Source organism: Cydia fagiglandana, chromosome 4 (genome assembly GCF_963556715.1).
Source record: "Cydia fagiglandana chromosome 4, ilCydFagi1.1, whole genome shotgun sequence".
NCBI classification, from domain to species: domain Eukaryota; kingdom Metazoa; phylum Arthropoda; class Insecta; order Lepidoptera; family Tortricidae; genus Cydia; species Cydia fagiglandana.
Genome location: NC_085935.1, coordinates 3,955,307 through 3,977,901, shown reverse-complemented (window position 1 = coordinate 3,977,901; position 22,595 = coordinate 3,955,307). Strand labels below are relative to the sequence as shown.

General features: G+C 38.2%; 1 protein-coding gene across 2 annotated transcripts in view; it reads left to right on the top strand.

The window, feature by feature from the left end:
* LOC134663514 (pseudouridylate synthase RPUSD2-like) overlaps positions 1–22,595 on the top strand; it is a 123,736-nt gene that overhangs the window by 94,351 nt on the left and 6,790 nt on the right. Inside the window, exons 5-12 of one of the 2 annotated variants that reach the window (XM_063519903.1) lie at positions 10,702–10,789; positions 13,592–13,700; positions 14,738–14,849; positions 16,902–17,098; positions 17,653–17,850; positions 18,393–18,491; positions 19,199–19,320; positions 22,037–22,219. In XM_063519903.1, the coding sequence (XP_063375973.1) occupies positions 10,702–10,789; positions 13,592–13,700; positions 14,738–14,849; positions 16,902–17,098; positions 17,653–17,850; positions 18,393–18,491; positions 19,199–19,320; positions 22,037–22,219 (1,108 nt within the window). Of the gene's footprint in view, positions 1–223; positions 312–10,701; positions 10,790–13,591; positions 13,701–14,737; positions 14,850–16,901; positions 17,099–17,652; positions 17,851–18,392; positions 18,492–19,198; positions 19,321–22,036; positions 22,220–22,595 lie in introns of both variants that reach the window. The other variant, XM_063519902.1, reaches the window with a different exon arrangement.

Sequence of the window (22,595 nt, the reverse complement as noted above, 5' to 3'; positions counted from 1 at the left end):
ACTATTAATTTCGTAGTCCACGTCTAGCCCCAAGTAGCGGAATTATCAGTACTGCACCATACACCGGTTAATGGAAAGGATCTAACGCGTAATTTCACTATTTTCACCTTATCCGACGTTTCTGCATAGTTTCTCCAACAGCATAGGGTTGTCAACGCTCAGAACTTGCGTTCGCGCTCAGCGTTTCGTTCTCTAACCCCGCCTGACCTGTCTCACATTACAGGCACGAAGTACCGGTGACCAGCCAACCGATCACCCTCGTACATATCGACGAGGATATCGTGGTCGTCAACAAACCGGCCTCTATCCCCGTAAGTGGCAATTGAGACAGCCATGTTATGCTGCGCCGGATTATGGCGTGGGAGTAATGAATGTTGTGGCAACCCTAGTCAAGTCGTTATACAGTTGTGTTGTGGCTATAGTTGTGTCGTTCTCGAGAACGTTCTCAATTTACTTTAGAAAATATTCTCGAGCAAGAACATTTCCCATACAAACTGGAGAATGTTCTCAAGAACGGCACAACTTTAGTTGTGGCAGCCCTAGATTAGGCGGCCATTATACATGGTGATTTTAAACCGAAATGATGAATTTTATTATTTTATTTTTATTTTATTTTATTATGAATGAAATGATTAATGGTACAATCGCGTTCACAATCATATTTACGAGCCAATGTTTAAAAAATGTACTGACACGCCTCTAACATGCACCATCCTACTAACCCAGGGTTAGCCGGTTAAACCGTTTACAGTATCAAATTGTACTGGTAACCATGGTAACACCAAGTTTAACTGGTTAACCCCGGATTAGTATTCTGGCGCTAACAAGATCGTTTAGATATATTTTACGAGATTAAGGGCCAATTGCAAAAACCACATTTGACAGACTGATCAACGTCAGCCGGCGCGCCCCAACGCTTTACTCTGAAATTTAGGGAACTCTTTAACGATATGAACAGTTTGATGCATCCAACCCTTAATCGATTGGTGACACGATTTTATGCCACTATTCAAAGTTCATTAACTAAAAAAATAGGTGTTTTAAACGTTCATTATTCCCACAGCCGTACAGTCGGCCATGCTTGTTCCCAAACGCAGTCGCATCTGCGTTTGGAGACGGTTCGTTTCGCTTGCATTGCTAGCTACACTTTCCGGCGCTGGCACCGCCCGTATGTATAATATATGTCGCATGCTTTAATCAGGTTTGTATAATATAGCTACTGTATTGGTAAAGTTGTTGTTTAGTATATTGGTGTTGGTATCAAAATTAGTGACAAAAAGGTAAGGTTTTTTTTACTTTTTTCTTATTTCTCGCCTTTTAACCATTATTTAAGCTTAGAATCGGTTGCACCAAATTGCTAAAATGTTCGTTTTACATAGAGTTTTACCGTTATCGAGAACGTTCTTCGTTTTTTATGAGAAACTTTCCCGTTCGAGAATATTTCCCATACTAAATGGAGAACGTTCTTGAAAACGGCACAACTCTAACTATACACATACAGGTTGGTATATTTTGGTATTAATTAATATGGATTTCCGCAAAGTAACTCCTTATTCTATTTATTAAGGGGCCCACTGATTAACAGTCTGCCGGACGGTATCGGCCTGTCAGTTGTTCGGTAGTGTCAAAATTTTGTTCTGACAGGCCGATACCGTCCGGCGGACTGTTAATCAGTGGGCCACTTTAGTATTCTGCCCTTTGAAGTAGTTTTGTTCTAACTGACAGGCCGATACCGTCCGGCGGACTGTTAATCAGTGGGCCCTTTAACACAGGTTCGCCCAAAAATGCGTTGACAAAGAATTATTAGGAATACTAAATTAGGAATAATAAACTTACACGTCGTTTACAAAATGTTTTCGTTTAATTACATACAAAACTTCTACGCGCTCTAATTTCTTTGTTTTATTAACCTACCTTTCCAGATTTTAAACTCCACAGCACAAGAACAATATTAAAATCCATATTTTACTTTTTACGCCCAAATATATGTTATAATTAACGAGTTCTAAGTGACGCGAACCATACCTACATTAATTATATCGGGACCTCGTCGACTCATACATTAATTTGACTTAATTATACACTTGAGTGATATATCGCTTCAACCTCAGAATACATATATTATAAATTTGATATCTTAGGTACTAATTTACATATAAAATACAAGTTCGTACGTTCTCACATGATACATACAGTGCATGATACATACAAGTTAAATCTAAGCGAGTAGGTATAAATATGAGGTTCTGTAAAACTATTCAATAATTGTCCAAAATCTCCCAACTAGGTACGGTTCAAAACTAACTAGAATATCTTGGTTTAGGTGTTACTATTATTTGAATTACTAAATTCTTATTATTAATTATTAATATTAAAGGGACATAAATAAAAAAAAACGTCCCACGGTAAGCTCAAGAAAATAAACCGGTCTAAAACTTGTGTTGTGGGTACTCAGACAACGATATATATACTTAATATACAAATACTTAAATACATAGAAAACATCCATGACTCAGGAACAAATATCTGTGCTCATCAAGTCATCACACAAATAAATGCCCTTGCCGGGATTCGAACCCAGGACCATCTGCTTCATATGGCGGCGTTTCATGATATGCCTACAGTTCGTTTTTTTTAGCATTAGAAAGAACTTGCAAGAAGGTAAGCGATCTTGACGTGTCTTTTAATTGAAAAACGCTTTATAAAAATATAAAACTATTACTTATGAAAGCAGAAGAATATAAATGATCGTATTAGATTCATAATTGTTACATATTTGCCGTAACTTATTTTTAAAATGTGTTTTTCAATTAAAAGACACATCAAGATTGTTTACCTAATTTCTAATGCTAAAAAAAACGAAGTATAGGAATATCTCGATATCGAGATATTCCTAGGGCATATGCCCGATTTAACGTACACCTCTCTAACGAACGCCGACATTAACCTTTTCGACGCCGTGATTTATAAACACAAAAGCTGTCACTCGGACGTCACGTCACCGAAGTGTCAAAACTGAAATTAAACTTTATGCATATGCACGTAGGTCTATGGTACTCTGTGGTCTGTGACCGATTAATACGTCTTTGGCGTTGGACCTGCGGTGCGGATATATCGGTCATTGGCGTCAAAAAGGTTAATAAATACAAAATTCCCATAACGAAACTGTGTCAAAGTTCGTACACCCAGTTTCACGCAAATCGGCCTTCACACTACCTGAGCAAAAAGGCTTATTTTCACACGGCAAATAGCACTAATTTGTATAGAAATTTAAACCTAAATTCAAAGGAATAAGGTAGAAAATGTATACATATTGTGCTTTTGAGTGGCTTGGAAATATGGCATTTAAGACTTGTTGGAAGTAGAGGTTTACCAGTGAACTTATGGTATAGATTACTTGCATACTAGATCGCTCATGTTATACGTGTATCATGTGCATATGTGTGCATATTAAAAAAACCGGGCAAGTGCGAGTCTGACTCGCGCACGAAGGGTTCCGTACCATAAAGCAAAAAAAAAAACAAAAAAAAAGCCAAAAAGACGGTCACCCATCCAAGTACTGACCCCTCCCGACGTTGCTTAACTTTGGTCAAAAATCACGTTTGTTGTATGGGAGCCCCATTTAAATCTTTATTTTATTCTGTTTTTAGTATTTGTTGTTATAGCGGCAACAGAAATACGTCATCTGTGAAAATTTCAACTGTCTAGCTATCACGGTTCGTGAGATACAGCCTGGTGACAGACGGACGGACGGACGGACGGACAGCGAAGTCTTAGTAATAGGGTCCCGTTTTACCCTTGGGTACGGAACCCTAAAAATTACTTAAGTGAACGTAAGATTATAACTGATTTTGGGAGATGGCGAAACGCAATAAAAGGTCGAATTTTTGACGAATCACGACGTTATTCATAAATGCTTGTCAAGTCTAGCAAGTCCTTGATAATATTTTTTTCTTATCTGTCATTTTGATATTGTATTTTGTTAGAAAGAGACACAATTTAACAAAGCTTTGCTAAGTTTTATTAACAAGGGGGTTAGTCCGTAGCTTATTAACAACGGAGTGGAAATAACTTGCATACGATGACGTAGGACTCAACTGTATGGTATACCAAAATGGGATACCGAGAGTATTCCATTTTGTGAAAAATGACGCTCTAATATCTACATACATATCAACCTCTATCTACTAGGTATGCTTTAATAAGGATTATTACTGCGTAGAGGGCGTCACTAGAACAATCACAGGGCCTACCGCGAAACTCGAAAATCGAAAGTTCGGTTTCTGCCTCTCTATCACTCTTGTCTATTCGATCGATAGAGACGCAGATAACGAAATTTCGATTTCCACGTTTCGCGGCAGGCCACCTGTAAACAAACCGCCTTGATGCATCAATGTCATAGTGAAACTTGTAAAAAAAACTGTTTAAGGCCTAGTATTATATATGCTCTATGGTTTAGTATGTGCACTAGTGCTGCACTCTGGCGGGAGAATACTCCCTATTACAAGTATATTACATGCTTCACAATGCGCTGTCTACATGATTTAATCTACGACTGGCATTGTCGGCTTAGTGCTCGACGCTTTTACCTCTGATTAGGGGAAATGGGGGAAATATTGCACGGGGGAAGTTTTGGACTTATGGAAGAAATCACGCGTAAGTCGAGCGTATTTGTTTTCCTTGTACCAGGTAACTTTGACGCTCAGGAAACTTTTTTTTGACGAAATCGTATCTTAAATGAAAATATTACTTTTCTTTTAAAGATTTGTTGTTTTGAATATTATTTTCTCGTTCTGAATTGGATTTTTAAGGCTAATTAAAATGTTATTATTGTTTTGCTTGGATTTAAATGTTTCCTGGAGACAATTTTGATTGTTTTATTTCAATCGCGAAGTAAGAGGCAATTAAAATACAGGCACATTTTAGAATTGGAGCGTCTCGTTTTCGTATTTGTTATCGTGATTATTAAGTTAAAGCGAGGTGTTAGGGAAGCAAGCCCTCGCCAGACAAAGAAAAAGGAAGTTTTGGAGCAGGATATCTGGGCTATAACCGCGAAAATCTAAGTTCGCAAAAAGCGGGGATTTTTCTCTGTCACTCTAATTACGCCTTCATTGGAATAAAAGAGAAAAATCCCCGCAATTTACGAATTTCGGGTTTCGCGGTAGCCGCTCTGGAACCAAAGGACTTTAAAACACTACCCATGAGCTCCATCATCCGGCACATGGAGATGGTGGGAAAAGCTCTTGAGTAGTTTACGGATCTTTCCTAGGGGATAATTGCACAAAAGATCCCTATGGGTCGAAGTGTATCCGCAAGGGCCCCCGAAAACGATAAGATAAGATAGGGAAGCAACATGTTCAAATTTTATTAGTCATATTATTTGTATCTCCTTGGATATCACGGGCCTATAATCTCGGTTTTTTGATAGGCTTGCGTGGGGACACAGATCCAACACGTAGAGGCCCCTTGGAGAGCTTTTATGTCATGTAGAACGCCTGCTGGAACCCGTTCACAGGTGCAACAATAGACACCCATGAGCCGGTCTCAGTAGGCATTGGGACTATTGTAGAAAAAGAGAACAGTATACCGGTCTATGGATTGAAGTTTGGGTGGACTATGAGACTGGGTTATTACAAAGACGTACGGACACCTGCCATAACAATGTTTACACAAGTTATCGAGGCAGGTGGTGACTTGCCGCGCACTAGATGGGCCCCTGAAACTGCCGTCGCGAAGACGTTAGTTATATTATTATTATACTGTGCTCTGCATGATGGGGGGTGTATACCACATGGACAAGATGGACGGACGACCTTGTTAAGGCCGCCGGAAGACGCTGGATGCGGGTCGCTTCCAACCGGTACGAATGGAGGTCCAAGGGGGAGGCCTATGTTCAGCAGTGGACGTCTTATGGCTGAGATGATGATGATGATTATTATTATTATAAATATAAGTAATTACTTCGTTAGCGTATCTACGTACGTATCTACTTCTCTGCGGAGTATAAACTGTATAATTCATCTGAATTAAGTACAATGGTAAGTGATACTAAAGTGGCCACATATCTATGTTGCCACTTATATATACTAAGGTGGCCACATATCTATGTTATGCTGTATACATTTTTGTAAACAAATATAATTGCGAAGGCTATTTCCAATAATCTTTAATTTTTTAAAAGAACAAGGGAAGGTTTTTCAGCGTTTAAAAGACAAGTCCAAAGGCTTTTTTCTCTGCGGAGTATAAATTGTACAAAGTTTCACCGCGAAATGTTATAAGCCACCGGCAAAATCCGCTTTCCCGTGAAATACCGGGGCCGGTCAACTTGACAATAAGTTCGGGCCATTCAAATACCGCGGTTCTACCTAAATGTTGAGCTTTCGCTTTACCTTGGTTTTGGACAAAATTAAACTTGTTTGAAAATCAATTTAAGAGGGGGCTGATGAAAAATGTACTTTTTGTGTTTACCGTCATCATCATCAGCCGAAAGACCACTAGTGCAAGGCCAGTAAACAATATTTCGGGGCATCTAAATGTTGAGGTTCGTACCGCTTTACCTTGGTTTCAGGACGAAACTAAGTTTAGTTTTGTCCTGAAACCAAGGTAAAGCGTGGAACGTCACAATTGGTTTTCAAAAAGTTTGTTTGAAAACCAATTGTGACGTTCCACGGGTAAAGGTACCTACCCTATGGCGGTCAGCGCTTACGTCGCGTAGCACCGCATTAGCATTAGAGCGTCGTTAATAATAGCGCAAGCGCCAACCGCCAATTAGGTATCTTTACCCGTAAACAACAATTTAGGGGGCTAACGGAAAATGTAGGTACTTTTTGTATTGAATTATTACAAATTTTAATCAGGGGCTTTGCCGTGAAATTCACACTTAAACTAGACTATGGTAAGGGCAGACTACTTAATTCTCATAGATTTTTTAAGTTACACAGTATCTAATATACAAATCTTATAGGTTACTAGTTTCTATACTTAAATGCTCCCCTCAGGCGAAGCCACATCGATGAAAGATATATAAAAACCTCTACAAAACAGCTACAATGACAGTCCAGCTCAAGGAGAACACAGATCCTATCCCAATTAGGAGAGGAGTGCGTCAAGGAGACGTAATCTCGCCAAAGCTGTTTACAAGTGCTTTGGAAGACGTTTTTAAAACTCTCAATTGGGATGATAGAGGTATAAATGTCGACGGCGTACGCCTCAATCATCTCCGCTATGCCGATGACATCGTCATCATGTCCGAAAATGCACACGACCTACAACACATGCTGGAGGAACTGTATGCCGCGTCGCTAAGTGTTGGGTTGAAAATGGATATGGACAAAACAAAAGTTATGGCAACAATAGCCCATATCATTGGATACCCAACCTTTAGAACAAGTGACAGAATACAATTATCTCGGCCAGCAAATAAGGCTAGGGGCGGACTCCATGATGGCGGAGATCAGTCGGAGGATACAGATGGGCTGGGCTGCCTTTGGTAAACTATAGAATGTGTTCCAAGCCAAAATACCACAATCACTGAAGACCAAGGTGTTTAACCAGTGCGTACTGCCCGCTATGACCTACGCTTGCGAGACGTGGACACTAACGATGTGCGGAATGAATAGGCTCAAAGTTGCACAAAGAGCGATGGAACGCAGTATGCTCGGTATATCTCTCTGCGATAGAATTAGAAACGAGGAGATCCGGCGACGGACCAAAGTAGTAGACATCGGCCGACGGATTGCTAATTTTAAATGGGCCTGGGCCGGGCACATATGTCGCAGAGATGATATGAGATGGAGCAAGCGTGTCCTAGCGTGGAGGCCTCGTTCAAAAAGACCAGATCACAGACCTCCAACAAGATGGGAGGATGACATTAAAAAGATTGCAGGCCCGCTCTGGAGGAGAGAAGCAGCAAATAGGGCTGCTTGGAGGAGATTTGGAGAGGCGTATGCCCAACAGTGGGCGCATACTCGCTGAGGAAGAGAGAAGAGAGATACTTAAATGCAAATATTATCAACTAGCTCTGCTAAATCAAATATAAAAAATATCTTTTTTGATATCATTTATTTCGTTCCAGAGCCATGCATTCGTTTTCGCATGATGCACTTTAGAAAACTTCAATATCCTGTACAAGCGCTTTGAAATGCAGTAAAGGATTCCTTTGAGCAACCCTACTGGGCTATTCGTATTACTAAAAGTACGTAGCCAATGGCGCTCTCAATATTGGAAGGTTTCCATCAAATATTTGAAAAAGGAATTTCACGTAAAAGACGTTTCGCCTAAAAGATATTTTACCTAAACGAGCGCAGATGTTAGGCGTAATTTCGCGGGCTAATGATATGTGCGTGGATTTGAACCTTTGGTCCAATGGATAGGGTTGTTTTTACAGTGTAGGTGGAGTGAGGAAATACGGATTTAAATGTTAGGGTGTTTTTGAAATGTGACCAAATGAAACCTAAGAGTAGGGACTGCTGTTGTATCTAGGATGATATGTATCATGGTGTATCATGGTGTGGTGTATGGTGTGGTTTATATTATATGTGTGGGCATTTTCACTTAAGTACACTTTTAAGTGCAAATAAGTGATTCTGAGTCTTAATAACCAAAAGAAGATTTTTCGAAAGAAGAGTTAAAGTTCCGGACTATGAATTTATCTGACATTCATATTATAAATCTCGTATAAAAGGCACTGCATTATCTGACAAAAGATATACACATATCATAATTACACCATCAGCCCATTATGGTGTGTTCAAAAACTGCAAATAAACTTTTTTAATTCATTAAAAGTACAAAATATAATTTTAAAATACAATTGAGTACATAGATCCTCAAGAAGTTAACTTGGGCTGTCCCAACCCCAGTAAATGTATTTTAGCAGAGGTTTTACCTTATATAAATACCTATTTCTAATAAGCTTATGAACTTAGGAGCTTACTACGGGCTTTAACCTTCCTAATACCCTTCACTTTTACCCTACATTCATAATTGATTGTCCTGACATGTAGGATGTGTATGTTAAATATAAAGCTACATGTTTGTATCGTCTCAAATATATGAAACACGAAGAAAATGTACCTAAAGATTCATGAATAAGTGTGTGTGCGGAGTATGTGTGGCTATAGACCGACCGTTTAAAGACCTGTGCACACCGGCTTGCGTATGCGTGACGTGTGCGTGCACGTGCGCTAAAATGTTGGAGCCGCACACGCACACGTCACGCAAGCGGTGTGCCGTCTCTCATAAGAATCTGTATACTACAACGCCGCACGCACACGTGCACGTCACGCACACGCAGCCGGTGTGCACAGGCCTTTAATGAGTCCTCGCCTGCGCGGTACGGGGGCGACGTGCGACGGGGCGGGACGTCTAAGGGTAGCGGGGAAGGTGCGGGCGGCAGGCTTACGGCGCCCGCACCTTCCCCGCCACTCTTAGTCGTCCTACCCCGTCGCCCCCGTACCGCGCAGGCGAGGACTCATTTGAGCGGTCGATCTATACAGTATATATACACACATATGTATAGTCGTTACATTGGAGCCTTTTTACATACATTTGCCACTTAACTGAAGTAGAAAGTAGCAAATGTATGAACGTGCAATAAACACTAACACAATGTGTAAATAGGCAATGTGAAGGTCAGCCACACTTACCCGTATTGACCTTACTATCCGTGTTTATCTTGTACCTTTAATACCTTTAAACAAGCAATTCTTATATATTTATTTGTATATACATATTTATTTCGGGGATCTTAGAAACGGCTCTAACGATTTCGATGTAATTTGCAATATAGGGGTTTTTGGAGCCGAAAAATCGATCTAGCTGTCTTATATCTGGGAATTTCTGAGTTTTTATATGTTTTCCGAGCAAAGCTTGGTCCCCCAGATATTTATCTTTAAGTAAGATTGAGAAGACATGCAAAATAAACTGTCTTTAGTCCACTTATGTCAATCGCATCTATTGGAGATGTCTAAGAAATTCTTACAAATGCGACATAAGTTTAGTTTTTACTATGTACAATTAACCACACTAAACTTTTGCTTGAAAAACACGTCCTTTATTGCACACTCCACAGTCCGACACTTAGAATAGACACTACCACGTCAATGTATCGACGTACACTATGTATTTCGTTTATGGTGTTGTAATATACAAACAGACCTACAAGTCAGTGAATATTACTCATATTTGGCTTTTACGGTCACCGTTTTTGAAGATTTCATTGTTTACTTTGATGTATTGTAAATTAATTACGTGCATCAATATACGATTTGATTTTAAAAATGATTGAATCAAAGAAAACTTGAACATTGAATAGTTCGTCTTTGGTTTTTCATAAAATTGTGACATTATAAGATTTGGCGCCTACATCATACGAGCAACATTTTGAGCAAAATGTATTATTATGTTTTGTTTGTTTTACAATGTTAACCCGTCATGGGTGAACTCTTTACCGTTATGCAATGATTTATAAAATGTTCATTTTATGCTTAATACGTCAACAATAGACTATAATGATGACTCGTTTAACCGTTTAAACGCCACGCCTATCGTGTGCGGCGCTTAATCGTGATATTGGGCGCGTTAGTTGAAGTTTTTGGCGGTCGAATGGTTAAAGATTCAATCAAGACGCTATTCAGTGTTCATAACAATCATGAAATTGCAACATCATGCGAACTGTTAATAATTGTTGTGGTGGGCCAGGCACGAGACTCCAGTGCTCGCCTGTCCCTTGCGCATCATACATGCTGACGACGAGCTTCTCGTGTTAGACAAGCCTTGCTCGCTGCCGGTGAGTCCGAGCGTGCGACCTTGTGGTACCCCACAAGTTGTTATAGACCGGCCGCTTAAATGAGTCCTCGCCTGCGCGGTACGGGGGCGACGGGGTAGGATGACAAAGGGTGGCGGGGAAGGTTCGGGCGGCAGGCATACCGCGCAGGCGGGGACTCATTTAAGCGGTCGGTCTATAGAGGATATAAACAAACTGAGTAGCCATACAAGCGTTCCCCTTCGTCGAAAATAGGCGGCCAATGGTCATATACATTGTATGGACTGAAGTTTATCTGCCATGGCTATTTTATGTTAGGTATACATTTGACCATCCCCCGCAAAAAACGGCAGACCGTTTTTTGTACCGAAAATTACAGACAAGGTGTCTCCATTTGGTTATATCCTCTAAGCGTAGGACAGACTCTGAAAAGACGGGAGTCGTAACGCTGAGAGGGTGTTATGGGTTTGAAAGTATACCTTTTGGTCTGAATACGCGCCCCGTTTATACTGTTAGGTTTTTTTTTTGCTGTGTAAGTATTAAAATTATTTACTTAGATATTTTCTTATTGTTTTCATTTACCAATCATAGATAGTAGTAGGTATATCAAAAATTTTCAAAACGTTTATTACTTGCCTTTAATTATAAAAAAAATTCAAGAGAAAGTTATTTTTTATAGAAAGCTATTGTTTACTTAATAAAAATGAATTCGTTAAAAGTAACTTTATGATTTCTGTAATTAAAAAGTATAAATTTGAGCGTCCATTAAAACAAATAAATGTAAAAAAATTACGTCCAAGTAAATTGGAAATTCTGAATAAATTCCTAGTAAAGTCAAAGGTTGTAGACATTCAAATTCCATTTTTTATGTAGCAAACTTAATTAGAATTCTAATTAAACTCGTCCAATTAAAAAGTTAAATTTTTTTACTTAAGCGTATATTTGAGAGCTAAAACTTTTGTACCGAAGCAGAGCTTTGCGGCGTTGTTATTACGTCAGACTAGTTTGTAAACGTGGTACAAAATGTAAACTCATTTCTGTTATTAATTTTGCTAAGTACACTTGGAATGTTGTTGAGATTTATAAATCTGAGCTAGTCTGGTTTTATGAGTTAATTAAAGTAATGTTTATCACGTCGAGCTGAAGGTAAACATCACTCGCGACTTAAGGAGTAACTTAATAATGAATCTAGCAATAAGTTAGACGATATATTCTGCTAGTAATTTTGCTAACTATATAACCTGATATTGCAGGTTTATTCAGTTTTAGTATACAAAATTATTAATATACTTGGTAGACAAATATGCTTTTGAATTTATTTGAAGACTTGATTATCCGAATTAATTGGGACCGAGACGAGTTCAGACTAATCAAAAGATTGAATAATCGAAATGTGGGTTTTCTTGGACGAGATCAAACAAAAACATTACCTTTCTACATATAAATAGTACAGTATGCTTAAAAGTTGACGTAAAAAATATCATTATTAATTACAAAATGGGACTTAATCGCGTATATAAGTTTTTGAATTTACCACCGACGTTTCGAGGAGGGCGTTGTCCCGTGAAACGTTGTTCTAAAATTTGTGAAGTTTAAATTAATGTGTGGTACAAATTAACGTTAAAATATAAAACACCTGGGAATAGTTCTGATAGTTGATGGTTCGGATAAACTAAGTCAGCGTTCAGATAATTGAGGGTTTATTAATCAAAGTTCTTCTGTAGTATGTTCAATTTCAAGTTCTCTCTTTGAGATTCTATCTGAACCCCAGGGATCAACGTCGAGTTACCAAGTCTTTCAGAGTCTGTCCCGAGATATGAATCACCGAAGTTCGAGCCGGCAAAACCCTCAAACACGTATGAGGATTGTTCAAAACCACCCGTAAGTGGTTAGCTCGAGTCCCTTGTAAACCTTGTTTGTCTTCGTATTACGATGAATCTACAGAATTGTATTCATTGCCTTCCACGATAGCAAAATTTAGTTTTTAGTTTATTTGTTGCATTATAGGAATTGGCGTACTAAAGTGTACTTGTCTAGAACTGAAGATGTGAAAGTTCTAGATTTTTTTAAATTCCATAGTTTAGTAGTGAACTCTCTTTGGGTATTAACTGTGTCAAATAAAAATATTTAAAGTAGACTCTTGCGAAGGCTGTTATTCACGATAAGCCTTCCGATAAGCAGGGCAATGAAGAAGTAACACAATTTATTGAAGTAATGTGGAATAGGAAGGATACGTTATCTAGTCGCATTTGCGGTTGTTTTTTTCTAAACATTCGTCAATTATGTATTTATCGTGAATCTATCGTGGAAGGTATTTACACTGTACTGTAGTGATTTGTTGTATCATTTAATGATTCATTAAATGTATATTTGTCCAGATCATTTCACTTGTCGTCAGTGTTTAACATTTTATGTAAACAAACGCTTATACAATCGCGATATTCCTATTAACATGGGCTTATGTTTCATCTTGCATGCTACCATTTGTGTTGTCTTACTCTTTCACTCTTATACTATCTATATTTTTTTTAAACGGTATATTTTGATTGCATGCTCTTGGTATTATTTGTTTCAAGTCTACGAATAATTTTAATGTATGTTTATAAAATATTCCGAATTAAATATTTCCTTAAATTGTGCCTTTCAAAAATTGTATCGTTATTTTTACATTGCACGCTTTCTACAGAGAGTATGTCTTAAAGTGATAATAATCTACTTTTCATAATGAACATAGTTACAGCATATGGTCTTGATAAAATTTTCAGACTTTTTAAGTATTTTCTATTTATAATAACGTCTATTGACACAAAAGTTTTATATCTGCAGGTGCATCCGTGCGGGCGATACCGACACAATACGGTCGTATTCATTCTGGCCAAGGAATATAACTTGAAGAATCTGAGGACCATACATAGACTGGACAGGCTAACATCAGGTAACACATGATAATTTGAAAACAAATAAAATATTTTTTATTGAATGAAAAATTGACTCCGTCAAACAAGATTTGAACGTCCAGTGTTCCGAAACGGTGTAATTTGTAATTAAAAAAAATTGTAATGTCGCAGCAAGCATACGTCTTGTAATGCTCAGTTGAAATATATATTTAAACAGTACTATTTACTGTCTTATAGATTACCTACACAATTTTCACTATGCACAGTGCATCATCATCATTATATTAACTCAAAAGAATTACTCTAATACTCAGAGATATCAGAAGACATTTATTGATTAAGTACTACATATTTGATGCACAACTATGAATATTTGAATATTAATGTCCATATTTAGACACGATTATTATCTAATGCATTCGGTAAAGTCTCGTATTTTAATCTAATTGAATACGGCTTTTGTTACCGTCATAGTAGTTGACATTTCTGGTGTAGTTTGATCGCAATAAAAATGTGGAAAATAAGAACACAGAATTAATGCTAAATGCCAAGCTGTCTGCAATAAAATATAAGTATCAAATCGTAACACAAACATATTCAGTTAGTCCACTTTTAACGTCCGTATGCAACTAGGAAACATGATTATGTTATGTATTTTTATATTTTTATGTAGCAGAAAAACTATTTCCGGTTTTTTTGTGGAAGTTGCCGACGCTAAAAACACGTTTAAGTAATTATTACAATCGGTCAAGTGAACCAGCTAACCTGTATTTATTTACATCTTGGAGACATTATATCAAAGCAGACGTTAGATTAATAATATGTATTAAAATATATATTTATTACAACACTATTAAGTAAATATAAAACATTCAATTAGCTTAAAAATCATAATACAAACTATCTCTAAACTAAATAAACTTAAAAGTACGTATATGTTATAAAAATAATATGTAGCTCATTTATTCAAAATCTTGAAGAAACCTCAGTTATCATAAAATAATAAAGAATATTTCTGCAAGATTGACACTATCGTATACCAAGTCATAATGAACCTCTTTTGTTGTCCAATCAGGATTGCTGTTATTCGGCCGGAGTCCGAAGAAGGCGAGACAGATGGAGCATCAAATAAGGAACAGACAGGTGCAAAAGGAGTACGTCTGCCGAGTCGACGGCGAGTTCCCTGAGTGAGTGCGCTGTTTACATTATTAGTTGTGACAACATTCGTTGGTCGGATAAATATTTATACCTTAAAGTTCTTGTTTTTTTATATGTTGGTTGTGAATTGACATTGATTTGCTGGCCTTAACACTTATTATTTCGCGTTCAAGATCTTTGCGATAGCAATTAGCATGTCAATTTAATAATTCTGTATGAAATTGATTCTGATATTTTAAAAACAGATGGTTTATTTAAATGGCTATGTATCGGTAAGCGCTACATATGGTGTAAGAGAAACCTAGTTTACTATAGTTCGTTTTTTTTAGCATTAGAAAGAATTTGAAAGAAGGTAAGCGATCTTGGCAAGTCTTTTAATTGAAAAATGCTTTTTAAAAATCAATAACTATTACTTATGAAAGCAGAAGAATATAAATGATCGTATTAGTTTCATAATTGTTACATATTTGCCGTAACTTATTTTTAAAATTGTTTTTAATTAAAAGACACATCAAGATTGTTTACCTAATTTCTAATGCTAAAAAAAACGAAGTATAGCGACCCGCCCCGGCTTCGCACGGGTTAACAAATTATACACCTAAAACTTCCTCAAGAATCACTCCACTGACAGGTGTAAACAGCACGAAAATCAGTTCAGGAGTTTTTGAGTTTATCGCGAACATACAAACACACAAACAGACAGACGCGGCGGGGGACTTTGTTTTATAAGGTATAGTGATTACACTGGGAGCAAGATAAACAGTATGAGGATTCCCTACAAGTATTTTTCTTGCCCCAATGTTTCTTTTTTACAAGCTTTTATTTAGTTTCACCTGACCGTTGTCTGTCTGTCTGTCTGTGTGTAATCAAATCTTGCAAGTTAAATTTGCTCAACTTCCCGGTTTCCGATTGAGCTGAAATTTTGCATGCATGTATAAATCGGATGACAATGCAATATTATGGTACCATCGAGCTGATCTGATGATGGAGACAGGTGGCCATAGGAACTCTGTGATGGAACAACGCAACCTAATCGTGTTAGGGGTTTTTAGAATTGTCTCGATGAGTATTAGTTGTCTGTCGCAAGAAAAGTACAGTCAGCGATAAAAGCTTGTACCAAAAATGAAATTTTTGCCAAAAACTTATTTTCCATCTAACCTTCTATTTTCTGGCAATACAAGCCAATATCGTGTTTTCCCTTGCTGATTGAATATAAACTAAACTTAATCATTTTCCATTTTTATCACTCTAACATTGAAACGTCTCGTCAATCTTTTGGACTGTTTATTTAAAATTTTGGCGATCAGCCATTTCATCAACATCGGCATTGCGGATTCCCTGCTGCTCAATCAATGTCCTAATCAATTTTATTATAAATAACTACTATGTAGTTAATTATTTTTCGATGGCAAAGGTTGACAGTTTCGTGTTAAGAAAAATGGGGTGTAATTTAAAACACAATGGCATTACTAATGGCTTGGGTGATGGATTAAAATTGAAAGATGTACTTACTCATTTTTTTACCTTGATTATAGACATAGGAAAAGAGCTTAATGAAGAGTCCACAATAAACAATGTCTATAATAAAACTAGAGTCAATTTAGTAAAAACAATATTTGTACGCCAGTCATGGCAAAACGTGGATCGTACAAAAACAAAAATGTAACACCTATATGTATATATATGCTTGTTTGATGCAAAAAAAATTTGGTTAATAAATAATGTAAGAAATCATTTGTGATTTTGTACGTTGTTCAAGAAGTATTCAAATGTATTAGATTTATATGATGTCAATATTCAGTAGGCACTTGTCCGTGGCTTGTGTTTTTACATCCATATAACCAACATAGTTAACAGACTTCGACCGTTTCATTTTAGTCGTTTAAACATAATATGTCGAAGGTTTGGTAGATGTAATTTATTTGTTGATGTATTATTATTATTTTTGTTTGTATGTAAATTCAATGTTGACGTGTAAAAGTGCCCTTGTGGCCTATTCGCTGAATAAATGTTGAAATTGAAGAAGTTGAAGTTTTACATGAGATTTATGATGGTAATTTGAAAATTGTTTTCTTTAATAGAGAAGAGATAGAATGTCAAGAGGCGATAGAAGTAGTGAGCTACAAGATTGGCGTTTGCAAGGTTTCGGCAAAGGGCAAGGACTGTTCAACGGTGTTCAAGCGGCTCGGCTTCAACCCCCGCAGCAACACCAGTGTGGTGCTGTGCAGGCCCAAGACCGGGAGGATGCACCAGATCAGGGTGCACTTGCAGTATCTAGGTGAGTCCACCTTCTTAATATAAAACGAATAGAAGAACCGATTGATTAAAGCTAGGGTGATTGCTATAGTAATTGGCTACTCTTAACAATAAAGTTTCAGTTGGCTTGTTTCTTTTTGATTTGATTAGAAAGGCCATAACTATAGTAGTCACACTAGTCACCCAAGTTAGGTATCATTGAACCGAATCAGTAACCACATCAGAGGAGTCCTTTATGCTTTTCAGACCTTTGAGACCACTGAATATTCACATCTTGGATTCTAAAAGATAAAAGACAAATTATACATCCAATATTCTTAACGATGGACAAGTAAAATTAGGTATACTCTTCTTCTCACGTAGAGAAAGCTACTAATGGCAGATATCAACTTCAGATCGTCTTATTTTACTAAATAACATTTATGCAATAAAACTTTCTTGGTAATCCTGAACAAAATTGATTTTTGATTAGGTATCTCCGTCTAGTGTAAGAGATTAAACACTATCTGTAACATCAACTTATTTTGTAACAAAAGTAATTTTTATGACTTACTAATTCGTTCGTTTCTCCAACAGGTTACCCCGTAGTGAACGACCCCCTCTACAACCACCCAGTCTTCGGCCCCCTCCGTGGCAAGGGGGGTGACACCGGTGGCAAAACAGACGAGCAGCTGGTTCGCGACCTCATCGCCATCCACAACGCGGAGAACTGGCTTGGGGTTGATGCGGCTGATGACGACATGCTGTTTTCGAAACCAGTCCGTGATGATAAAGGTAAGTTCATGAGGTCTGGCTGCAAACATTTTGTATACTTTTGAAGATTTTACTGAGTGGTTAGGTTAGCATACAGTCAGCAAAAACGTAGCTTAGCGGTTGAGATGATCAAAATGATTTTGATCACTTCACCAAAAGCATAAGAGTGAATTTAAAGAGCGAGGGAGTAAGAATATTCTTGACAAAAAGTTGCGGTCAGATTAATTTGAGCACCTGGTCCTGGAGCACTTTAGCTGTTGATAACAATTTAATTGGAAAAGTGTCACAATTTTTCAACATAACTTTTCAACGAAGCAAAACCTATGCGTAGAAATTAAAAAATATAAGTATTATGTTGTCGTTGACCTTCAACATGAACGAAGCAATCTTCTTCAGTCCCTCCTTATATTCATACCTATCAAGATTTCCTATTGAGACTTTTCTACATAGTTGATTTGGGGATACATGGGAATCCTTTACTGGTTGGAAGTGTTTTTCTTTATATCTTGTTTGGTTATGCCATGAATAATTCATGTATAATTCAATTGTATTTTTTCATTCAGGTGTTGAAGATGACTGCGACACTGGCCCAACCTCCAGAGAGTCGTCTCCAAGACTGGAGTCCCCAGCGCCAGGCGTGACACCTTCCACCGTCATGACGCGTAAGTTAGTTATTTCTAGGAGCGCCTATAACAAAACTGATTAGTAGTCATAATGGTAGATCACAGACAAAACATCCACCAGACTGAGCATAGTCGCGCTACCCCCTCTGCCACGCATACGGTAGGTAATTTTACTCCATGTTCGAGTCGAAAGTGTCTTTGTGTGACGTCCGCGTCTTTGAACGGACCAATCACGGCACGGGACTTCGCTCACCTCGCCCCGCGCACCCCCGCATTTTTGGCAGCATCGGTTTCATAAAATAATTGCTCTAAACTCGGTCTAGAGGATTCCTAGTCTATGTGGTAGATTATCATACCTAATGACACAACCTTCAATAGAAAGTGTTATAATGTAAAGATTCAATAATTTAATATGTGGTGATAAATAATTTAACTTTATATAGTCCTCATCGTTTTCGATGATGGTGACCCTAAACAAACATTATGAACGTTGTCTAGCGGGAGCCCTTATGTGGCTGGCCAGGCCGAACTTGGTCTTAAATACTCTATTGCACGCGTGACAATAAAGTTGACCAGATGCGTTAAACGCGTACACGTAGGAGGGCTTAGGTTTCTCTTTCCGTAACTGGCGTTTTGTGTCTAGGCTTGTGAGGCGGTTATCCTCAAACATTTTGCTCACACATAACCATGCTGTCCCCATGAGGCCTGTGATCAATTCAAATGCATAAACCTCCAATCTTCTACAGCGACCCTTCCAAGCCCTTCGAGCGCAGCAGAGGCGCCCTTGGACGCGTCTCCGGCTGTCTGCACCCTCGCGCCCTCGCCTACGCCCTCGGCAGCTATGACCGATGACTCCAGTGATGCCAAGGTATTTACAAAGCATAGTTAATTACACAAACGGGTCTACCGCGCTATAATTTCATTGTTTTTTACCTTAAATTCCAACGTTTCAGCTGAGTTGCACCAGCTGTGGCCACGGAGAAAAGTGGTTAAAGTGTTATATTTACAAAGCATTTGCTCTGAAAGTGTTTCTTTATCCATATCAAGCCACGCTTCGCCACCCACATCCATCCACTTCCATGCTTCTAGATTCACGATCCACACAAATTGTGTACAAAAAGATTAAACTAGTGCGCTTCATTCTGCGACTTGATGGAGAGTGATTGATGGCTGGTGCTCAGTGGCGGATTTGCCCTAAGCGGCAAGATTTTTAGGGGCAGCAGCAAGGCAGTCTATAGATGGGTGCTGAGAAAGGGGCGGCTAGTAGTTACTACAGGGCCTGGGGCCTAGAGCGGCAAACACTGCAAATCCGCCACTGATGCTGGTGCTATTCTTCACTTGTATCATAAGTAACTATATTACAACTCGCTGTCATGTCACTGATTCAGGGATCCCTTAACACCATTATTTAAAATATGTTGACGCATTTTGTTTAACCAGCAAAATTACATGACAGAATCGTGTCAATGTATGTAGGTACATATATACCCTGCATGATGCATCATGTTCCAGTGCTTTTTAGGCACGAAAAGCTTTGCATTGGATAGCTAAAGATTGGAATCGTCTCACAGTAAACAGGTTCAAAAACAAATTTTTAACCTTTTCATCAATTGAATTTTTCGTCAAAATCTTACAAAATACGGACACTCCAACTAGGGTAACCTTTTATTACTTGTTTATTTATAGAAGCAGTTTATTTTGTGGTGAATAGGATGAAAGTAAAGGAGGGAAAATGCCAAAAATTTCTTTAGAATGTTAGAAAGAATTTTAATGTCAAATAAACACATCAAAGAAGTCGCACGGGATCGCAGAATTCGCGGCGAATAGCGGGCTTATACCATGGTGAATGTCTCTTGAATAAGCGGGATATTTTGTATTTTCCAAATACTTATGTCCCTTGTTGAGCAAAGTGAATTATTAAAATATTTCGTTTTCGAAGTGAATTAAGTAATAAAGTCGATTGAGGTCAGTTAACCCACCACCCTTATTTATAATTTTTACGGGCCTGAGTTAGTTAAATTATGTTTTGTCCCTTTCTTATAAATATTTTTGTCAAAATGACAGAGTCAAACGATTATTAGCTAATCGAGGTTTGTAGCGTGTTTAATGAATAAGGGGGGCGGGGGAGGGGGTGTAATGTATGTGTGTAATGTATGTATGTATGTCTTTAGTAGTGGAGTCATTTCAGAGCTGTATAATATACTTAACCCTGTATCGATTTAACTATGGTAAACTGAATAAAATAAGTATAAGATTCATTAACCCGTGGAGCGCCCCAAAATTACCATAGTATGGAACTCTTATACTAGTTACCAGCACACATGTGACAGCAAGACGCTCTACGGGTTAATAATAACACATTATAACAAAATTTACAGCAGTCATAAACTTCGTCTACAGTGTAATTAATGCAATGTAACAGTCTTATATATTAATGCAATATAACATTCCTTTATTCCACCATCGTATTTTATGTAGTACCGAATTTTCCAAATAACTTTAAATTCAACATCAAATATAGAATTTGTAACGAAACTTTTCCCTAACAAGCCCGTATAGGCAAACAATGCCAAACCAAAGGGCACCCGAATTATTTAGAATTGTGGTTTGTTGATTTTAATATAAGGTCCCTAAACTGAAATCAGGTTACAGTGGCTTGTTAGTTTTAATGAATTTTGCTGGGCCGGTTTAATTAAATTGACCCGCTCAAGCTAGATTAAATTTGTGTTTTCTCGCAGGTATTAAAGCTGGACGTTTAGTGAATAGTTTTAGAAACTAACTTTTTAAGATGTTGGAAAAATTAGAAGTTTTTCCCCAATTACTTCAAACGTCTGGACTAATTTCGAAAATTCTTTTTTTTTGTTCGAATGTTTCAATTTTTAGGGTTCCGTACCCAAAGGGTAAAACGGGACCCTATTACTAAGACTTCGCTGTCCGTCCGTCTGTCACCAGGCTGTATCTCACGAACCGTGATAGCTAGACAGTTGAAATTTTCACAGATGATGTATTTCTGTTGCCGCTATAACAACAAATACTAAAAACAGATTAAAATAAAGATTTAAATGGGGCTCCCATACAACAAACGTGATTTTTGACCAAAGGTAAGCAACGTCGGGAGGGGTCAGTACTTAGTTCTTTTTGCGTTTTTTTGTTTTTTTTTTTTGCATTATGGTACGGAACCCTTCGTGCGCGAGTCCGACTCGCACTTGCCCGGCTTTTTTTTTGTTCGAATGGTTAAATTTTTCAAGCAATCCCATTGTCATTGTCATCATCACGTGATGATGGGATATTATAGTAACGTGCATTTGCTCTCGGGAAATACCATTGCATGTCTGGTGGAAACTAGAAAAGCCTCTCGACATGCAGAACTATTTATTTACTTATAGCTTTGTTTCCATTGGTATTTAGAATTGGTAATGAAACTACATTAAGTATGCTCACAAAATCCTTGAGAGACAGTGAAAACACTGAAATCTTTGTACTAACTGTTTTGATCATGACATACAAATGTCAAGGCAATTTTAGCCATGAATAAAAATTTCTTATTCTATTTTATTTAAAGAATCTTATCCCTTCCTCTCCAGTCGGACAAGGTGACAGTGGCAACGCAGACGGGCTGCGCGGCCACCGCGACGAGTTCCGTCAGCTCGGCCAGCAGTTCCACGGAGGCCCTGTCTTCCGACCCGCACTGCTACGAGTGCCGAGTCCGCTACCGTGACCCGAGGCCCAGAGACCTGGTCATGTATCTGCACGCTTGGAAGTACAAGGTATCTTATCATTATCGTCTTGAGTCTGCTGCTTTATAGGACTCTCTTCGAGTACGTCACATGTTTCGGTCCTGAGCTGATCCATGGACGCCCTGTCTCTCGACCCGAGGCCCAGGGACCTGGTCATGTATCTGCACGCTTGGAAGTACAAGGTACGTGTATCTCAGCATTTTCATCATCTTCAGCTGTTGTTGCCTAATGCGTAGGGCTCTCTTCGAGTATGTGACATGTTTTGGAGCTAATCCACGGAAGCGCTGTCTCCCGACTCCCGACCCGCACCCGCTACCGTGACTGGGGTTTGCAATCCGGATCCAAAATATATGAAATTATCCGGATCTGGATCCGGATCCGTGGATCTTTCTTACATTTCGGATCC